Raw genomic sequence first — 8,413 nt, forward strand, 5'->3', positions numbered from 1 at the left:
GTAAGAGCAACCACATCAGTTCTTTCATTTTACACATTCATTTTTACACTAAAAACCTACTTTTTCTATTTTACACATCTACTTTTACAAAACACTCACATCAATTTATCGATTTTACACATCTTTTAATTAAATAATCAATTTTCTCATATTTTTTATTATTTCCCTAACTACCCGGATATAAATACTCGCGTCTCTCTCTATCTATCCATTTCTGTTTGTTGCTCTCTCTCTCTATACTCTCCCTCTCCCCTGAGCTCTCAATCAACTCTCCCTCTCCCTCTCTCCCTCTCCCCTGAGCTCTCGATCAACTCTTCCTTTCTCCTGAAAAACTCTCCCTCTTGATCAACTCTGCCTATCTCCGATCCGCTCTGATCTATGAGCTCCAAGCTCCGATCCACGAGCTCCGATCCACGATCCACGAGCTTTGATCCACGAGCCACGAGCTCCGATCAACGAGTTCTGAGCTCCGATCCACGAGCTCCAATCTAGTCAAGCACCGATTTGTGTTTGTGTATCTCTGTTTTTTTTTTTTTTTTGAGCAAGTGTATCTCTGTGTTGTGTTGTGTTGATTTGTCTATGTGGATGTGTTTGTGTGTGAGTGTGTTTGTGTGCATCTAAGGAAAAAGAAGAAGATGAGCAGTTAACTGTTTGTTAAGCACGAAGAAGAGAGAAAAAAAACGAGCGAACGAAAATTAATAAACTAATGTATAAATGAGCTACAGTACCAGTATATATTTACACAGATATTGTAGCTCGTGTATGGATTTTCACATTTTTGCCCATTTATGCACCCACTGATGTGGGTGTTTTTTTGCATAAAATGTATAAAAGTTGTACTTTCTTTTATTTTAGAAGACTTTACATGAGCTGGTGTGGATGCTCTAAGCCTTTCTCCCTCGCTTAGAATGTAACTCTTAATTTATATAATGATTAAAGAAACATATAAAATTTTTAGATCATTTTCATTATTTTCAATTCAAATCTTTTATTTTTGCATTTTATTTTTCTTTACAATAATTATTTTTACTTTTACTTCTATAAACATCCTAGTATATATTTAACTTTTCTTTCATTTGTGGTCAAGTCTCATAAGCACCAATCCATTCACATGCAGCAATTTCCACGGCCTAATCGCGTGGAACAATTCTATGTTTGTAGGCTGCTTGGCTGGGAAGGCGACTCAAGATACGTTGAAAGTTGAAACCACCATTTTGAAGCTTGTCCTTGCTGGACTCTTTGCCAAAGTGGCAAAGTAACCGTTTCACAGTGTCATATTTAAAAAATAAAAATAAAAATAGTTTCTAAGAATGGTTATTAGATTTGCCATTTAAAATCAAGAAAAATGATATTTTCACAACATTTTTACAATAAATTCTAAGTGACAAGTTGTTATTATTGGGGAAAAAAAGTAATTTTAGTGTTAGGTTCAAATTTGAACTAATAACAACTAACCACCTGTAATCTGTTGTAAAAATGTAAAAATATGATATACATAACATCTCTCTAAAACCAATTCACTCCATAATTTGCTTAAGGATAGCATCCCTTTTTTCTTTTCCCAATTTTCTAGACTTATAAATGCTTGATAAATAGTTCAGCATATTCAAATCTAAAGAGAAAAACAATAAGAAAGAATACATAATTGAAAAAAGGCATCCATTTCTGTAGCCAGGTTTTAGAACATTGTGCACACCTGCACAAGACATCAGCTGGAACCAACTAAAAATTATCATCACTCATGACCATAGCCAGATTCAATAAGCACAACACCAGGCTCATAACTAGTAACTTGTGGTAGACTGGTAGTGCATATTGACAGCCAAATTAAAATATACACAGCCCCGTGCTCAAACAAGGGATCTGCACCAACAGGTGCCCCATCTGACCACCATGTTTAGTCAGAAGCAGAAATTTCTCACATCCATTAGTATATATCAGTCATCAAAGAATTCCCAAACCCAGCAAGAGTATAACAAGTGCTTCCATTTCCGTGAATCAGGCTTCCTAACTTACCCCCCACCCCCCAACCCCCTTTTTTTTCCTCTTCTTCCCTCTCCAAGTAGTTAATTATTCACAAGCTATAAAGATTACCTAGGAATAAGATGACAGAACCAACACCTTATACAGTGTACATCATCCCAAGCCAATTTAGCATTAACTCCTGTTATAATGACATCAGTGGGACCGTCACAAAGTTCATGCATTCAAAAAACAAAACTGAACTCCTCTCCCAATGCTTCAGTCATAAGATGCTTGCAAGGAAGATGTCTAGCTCTGAACACCTAGTTTAAAGATCACGTTCTTTGCCTGTTAGAATTAGTATGAATAATATGAGGCACTTCCTGATAACTCTCAGATTCATCTTCTTCATCAGAGGATAGGAGGGATGACCCCATCCATGCCTTAAACCCTTCATTAACACGCCTTTCCACCTCTGGTGTGACGTCCAAGGGATGTGCTTCCAACATTTCCAGCCCAAGGTTTCGACCACCAGAGTCTCTCTCATCAAGAGAAATTACTGCTTTCCTTTTTAGGAAAAATGCAGTTCCCCCATAAAGAATAACCAGCCCCCATGATGAGATCTCATAGCACCAAAACAGGGGCTCAGCACAGCTGTTCCCTAAAGTGAGGAGGGTTGATCCAAGAAACAATGCAAGAAGACCAAAGATGATGGCAAATACAACATTCAGCACTGACAAACAACGAACCCCACCTGTAGATTACAAGGAAGCTTAAAATCCATTTATTTGAGGTTGTAAGTCAACACCCAACCAAACAATAATTAACTTAAACAATAACTGCAATCAAGTACTCATATTCCTGGCCAAAAAGGTGTTAATTATTCATATAAATCGGCCTCAAATCAATAAAGTCGTATCCATACTAACTAGAAGCTATAACCCTCCGCCATATAATTCTTTAGTCGTATCCATACTCCTGATCTATTTTGCAAATAATTATTTGTGGTGGGTGATGGTTCCCGTATTCGTTTTTGGCATGATAGGTGGGTTGGGGATACCTCCCTTAAAATGCTATATCCCCAGTTATATGCGTGTTCTAGTGACAAGGAAGCCTATATTTCTGATTTGTTGGATAATCAGGAGGATGGGAGTAGTAGATTTTGGAATGTGAGATTTCATAGGAATTTCCATGAGAGGGAATTTGAGGCTGCCTTCTCTTTCCTAAATCTCATTCAGTCTCGTATCCCAAGAGGTATTAGGTGTGACAGACCTCATTGGTGTCTTAGTGGGAATGGGAATATTCGGTCCTTCTATACAAGATCAGGGGTACATCCCATTCTTGCTTCCTTTGGAAGGGGATTTGGAAAGTCAAGGTTCCTAAGAGGGTGGCTTTCTTCTTGTGGACAGCTGCCCATGGTCGAATTCTTACCTTGGATAATTTGATGCTCCGAGGCCTCCCTTTGGCGAATAGGTGTTGTATGTGCCGCAGCTCAGCGGAATCTGAGGACCATCTTCTCATCCATTGTCCTGTAGCTTATTCTTTGTGGGTGCATATGTTGCAAGCTTTTGGGATCCAATGGGTCGTATCAGGTTCAGTGGAGTGTTTGGTGGCCTGTTGGAGTAATTGGTTGGGGAAATTTTCTTCGGACATATGGAATATGGTTCCTGGTTGTTTGATGTGGGCTGTTTGGTTGGAAAGAAACCGGCGATCTTTTGAGGATCTGGAGAGAACGCTTGAACAATTAGAAGCTCTCAGCCAAAATACTCTCTTTGATTGGGCTAGGTGCTGGGGTTCTTCAAACTGTTCTTCTGTTTTGGAGTTTCTTTCTTCCCTTAGAAGTGCCCCTTAAGCTGCCTTCCTTTTTCCTTTTTTGTTGTCTTTTGTCTGCTGTTTTTTTTTTTTTTTGCGTGTGTTCACCATCATGAACACCTGTATTTGTTGTTTTTGTTCTTTTTGGATGAATATAAGTCTTTTTACGTATCAAAAAAAAAAGAATTGAAGAAAGAGAGAGAGAGAGAGAGAGAAGGGGGTGTTATTTAGCCAAACATTCAGCAGGAAAGAACAATACCACATATACCAACTAAATTTTCATTTACACATGAGAAAAAATCCTGTCACAGAGAGGGAAAGAGAGAGCATACCTCTTTTTGAAGCACAGTAATTATTCTCAACTACTTTTAAGCACCCATGTCTTGTTGGAGCAGAATAAGCAACAGTGATTCCTGTGGCAAAACTAAAAACTATGAGAAATAAAAAAAAACATCAGGCTTAAAAAAAAAGTAGTGATTACCTAGTTATAATTACAAATAAACAATGTACAACCTATGTGAGAAATTTTCCAATGAAACAATATCCCTCAGATTTAATCCCAGAGCAACTAAATATCAATGCAGACCATGAGATTTCCATATAATAGTGTACAACTGAAGGATCAGAGCTTATACAAGAGGCCAGAAAATATTGCCAGGTTCTTTCTGGTAAACAACAATGCTGCAAATAATACAACCCAATTGATAAATACAAAGAGTACACAACAAAGGGTGTTTGGTCCTTCAATCTTGTCACATATATCAGTTTACACAGCAGTGCAGTGACTTCAAATGCTTCAATGCTCAATTTTGCAAACCCAACATCTAAAAGATCTTACATTTGATAAAACAAGTAACAAAAGTTTATAAATTTAGATAAAAATTCTAGATCTCTGGCCAGAACCCTATGCCTCAGACACGATGGGAGAAGATAAAGATAAAACTTAATAACAAGAAGTTTGGAGAACTTTCGTACTTTCTTGACTTAGCACAGAAGAAGAGAGAAAAAGGGTTTTCAAAAGGCAATTATAAAGTTTCCAATTAGACTCCCTGCATCTCACTGTATACGTATTTCAGACTGGATTCCCATTCAAGTAAGTAAGCTTTATGCTTAGGATGTTGCACAGACAGCATATCCCCATGCTACAGCATGCAAATCAACTACTTAAGAATCCAAATTAAATAGTTGACAATGTTAAGTCCGAATACTTAATTATTAACTTTTTCATTTAAATTTTCCGCACACAACATGCCCTATAAATCAAATTATACATAAAATGACTAACATTTGGAATCAAACCGAATACTTCATTATTAACCTTTTCATTTAGATTTTTTTGTCCACACACAACATGCCTTATTAATTAAATTATACATACTATGACAATTTTTTGGAATCAATATCAAGTTTAGAAAGACAGTGAATCCTCAGAATTTGATAATCTTATAAGCTCCTATAAACTATAAAAAAGTCGCACCCAGTGCACAAAGCTCCCCAAATACTATAAGAGCAAATACCAAATAACCCTGCATTCCATTTCCCATATATCCCAAATCTGCAGCTACATCTGAAATTCACACTACTTTCCAAAAACTTAGCATTGATATGAAACAGAGGAAAGGAGCCATAAGCAACAACAAAATTTTATTCTATATACAGCTTTTGTTTTTTCTTCTTTTGATAAGAAGCAAAGAACTGAAAACTGAAAAACCCCAATTCACATATCGAAAAACCAAAACAAACGAAACAACAAAAGTCTGCAAATTTTTGCTTACCCGCAACAAGATAGGCAAGCGAGACAAAGAAGATGAACATGGAAGGAAGGAACACAACCATCCAGTAATAATCCACAGTTTCCTGATCCGTAAGAAAAAAAGCACCCGGAAAACGCTCGATATAGCCTCGGCCTTTAGCGTTAAAAGGCAGAGGCTGAAGCCTCTCGTCGCTACAAAACGGTCTCTTTCCATAGCTACCGGGGAACACGATGCTCAAGCTGATAACCGTACTTACAATCACCGTGACCGAAAGGAGCGCCATGAGAGTCACCACAAGAGGTCTCTGAAGCTTTCCCCAAGCTTTCTCTTCGTCCCTGAGGCTCTCGTACTCGTGCTTCGGCATAAACGCTTGGCGAAGAGCGTCGCCGATTATCGCCATCGGAGCCAAACCAAAACAAACAATAAAAACCCTAATTGAAAAAGCTAGGGTTTGGGAATTTTAGAAAATCAATTTTGAGGAACCCTATTTGAAAGATTCGGAGACCTAGGTTTCAAAATTAGGATCTGTTGGATATAAATAGTAATGAATGAAAAACAAAAGACACAGATTGTGTCGTAGCTTTCAGATCTTGGAGAGCAACACTTTCACGCATGTTTTGTGTTTTTGACTTTTTGTTTTCTTCTTTTTTTTTTTAAGGGGTTTTTGGCGGGTGTTCTCGTGCGGTGACGTGTACAGTGACTCGACCTCTAGGATTGGTTCGTAACATTATGAGCTAATACGAGGAACCGACACCTGGGACCGTTCTATTTCGTTTTAAAATTAACGTTCAGTTTAATTTTGTATATATTGATTGATTTAATCCCCTAACTTTTACTTTTATTCACTGTTGTGTTTCTTTTAATTCGGTCATAGTTTGTTGTAACGGCTAGAAATAAACTCAGTTGTCCAACAATTTGAGTTTGACTCGGAAAAAGTACTTGTTTGTGTTTATTGAAAGTTTTTAGGCTCGTTTTCAAAATAAAAATAAAAATAAAAATTTAGGCTCCATTGTTAAAATACTAGTTTCGACTTTCAAATAAATATTTGTAATTCATTGATAATAAAAATAGATTATCTAATAGTAAAAATCATACATAATTTTAATAATACAAAGTTGGCAAATCTAATTTTTATTAGTTAATGGGGAAAAAATCATTGTATCTCATTAAATTGGATAGATGGTATCTATATTACTATTTAAGAGGTTTCCTCTTTCTAGACCGGATTTTTTTTTGTTCTAAAATATTTCTACATTCCTATGTTTAAGTAGAGACAAAATTAAAGGACAATCTGGTAAAATATAACCCTAACTTCCACTAAAATATTGCCTAAAAAATAGAGTCAATCTCCCGTTGATTTTCAAATTTATTTATCCACTTATAAATTAGATTCTCAAAATAAAATTATATATATAAAATAAGAAAATATTTTTATTTTTTTGGCTACAACCACTAAAAAAAAAAAGCCTCATCACACGTGCTTTAGTAGTTTATAATTAGTTAGTAAATTTTAGTATAGATTTGAAAGAGTGCAAAATTATCAATCATTGTGTTTATTATATATGAGAAAAATAATTATTTGATTAAATAATTCATGAACAAGTTTGAATTTATTTAATAAGAAAGTAAACTAAACTTGAACAAATAATATTGTTTGAGGTCAAGTTCAAGCTTGGTTTGTGTGTAAAACAATATTAAATGAAGTGCCTCCTGGTGACCTCACTGCTTACTACAGAGTGCCTCCTACCACCCCCCACATATTCCACCACCAAGAGTCTTTAGTCTATCTCTTAAATATTCACCCTACAGTATCAAAAATATCTTTTATCCTTATTGATTTTTATATAATTTTCACTGTCAAATTTACATTAGCTATTTTTATATGATGATACCTTATATGCATTGTAGACTAGACTTGCCAGGCAAGATGAAATTCTATTGTTTGGTGATAGAAAGTACTCATTCTTAATCTAAATTATTGTGGGTTAAATATAACCATGGTTTTGAAACCTGGACTGTTCAAAGAACTGAAAAAGGAAGAGGTTCAAGGTTTTAAAGGTCAGACCGATGTTAGATCGTGATGATGCTGTAAGTGCACAATTGCACCTGGACCCAAAAACACACGTGAACTCAGGCCCAATGAGCCTTAAACAATTAAATTTGTAGAGTGTGGGTTCGCAATCTAGTTTAGTGGTGTTCGAAACTTGAAAAACAGGCTAGAATGTTACAATATTTACAAACAATGGACAAATAGGGCAAAATGAACCTCCTCGGACGTAAGCCGATGACAACTTATATATTTTTTCTCTTATTCCTTTCAAATGTTACAGTTCTTAGTCCTTCTCTAGTTCTTTTCCAAAAAAGCCTTTTTTTTTTCTTCCTCCTTTTTTTTTACTCTCTTCCCTCTTTAAATACTTATTCTCCTTGCCTCTTCATCCACGTGTCACATAAATCTCACCCCTAGATCCTTAAGCAATGGCCAGAAGGCCCCTTCATACTGTTCAGGGGTCACTTCCCCATTAATGCGACCAGGGCAGTAGGTGCATGATCTTTAATGTGGAGGTAGCAGCTTTTTTTTGAGATATTTCTCTCACACCATTGCGTCCAGAGGGTACTTAAATCCCCCTCTTAACCAACGGTTCTTCCAGAACTCTGCCTTGATCTTTTTGGCGAATCTCATGGTCAGCGTGGGTCTGTTCGAGGAGAGATTCGTCCTCGAACGAATCCTCGGACTCTCGACTCATAGGCCGACCTGCAGTTCTAGGGACTTTTAGTCTAAAACAAATTAGCGTCCATCAATAAAGCCCAAGGCCCAAATACTTACTTAGGTCCTTTTAGTCCCCACAGATGCTATAATGAATTAATAATTAACTAAAATATAAATA

The 8,413-nt window shown here is 36.4% G+C and overlaps 1 protein-coding gene across 1 annotated transcript; it reads right to left on the minus strand.

The window, feature by feature from the left end:
* Window positions 1-1,503: 1,503 nt before the first annotated feature.
* Window positions 1,504-6,169, minus strand: LOC142611535 (uncharacterized). The gene is made up of 3 exons (XM_075783592.1): window positions 5,550-6,169; window positions 4,107-4,187; window positions 1,504-2,716 (listed from the first exon to the last, which is right to left on the minus strand). The coding sequence occupies exons 1-3, from the start codon at window positions 5,926-5,928 to the stop codon at window positions 2,298-2,300; spliced, it is 879 nt and encodes a 292-aa protein (XP_075639707.1). The 5' UTR covers window positions 5,929-6,169; the 3' UTR covers window positions 1,504-2,297.
* Between the last annotated feature and the right edge of the window lie 2,244 nt (window positions 6,170-8,413).

This window comes from Castanea sativa, chromosome 10, assembly GCF_040712315.1.
Source record: "Castanea sativa cultivar Marrone di Chiusa Pesio chromosome 10, ASM4071231v1".
In the NCBI taxonomy this organism is placed as follows: Eukaryota; Viridiplantae; Streptophyta; class Magnoliopsida; order Fagales; family Fagaceae; genus Castanea; species Castanea sativa.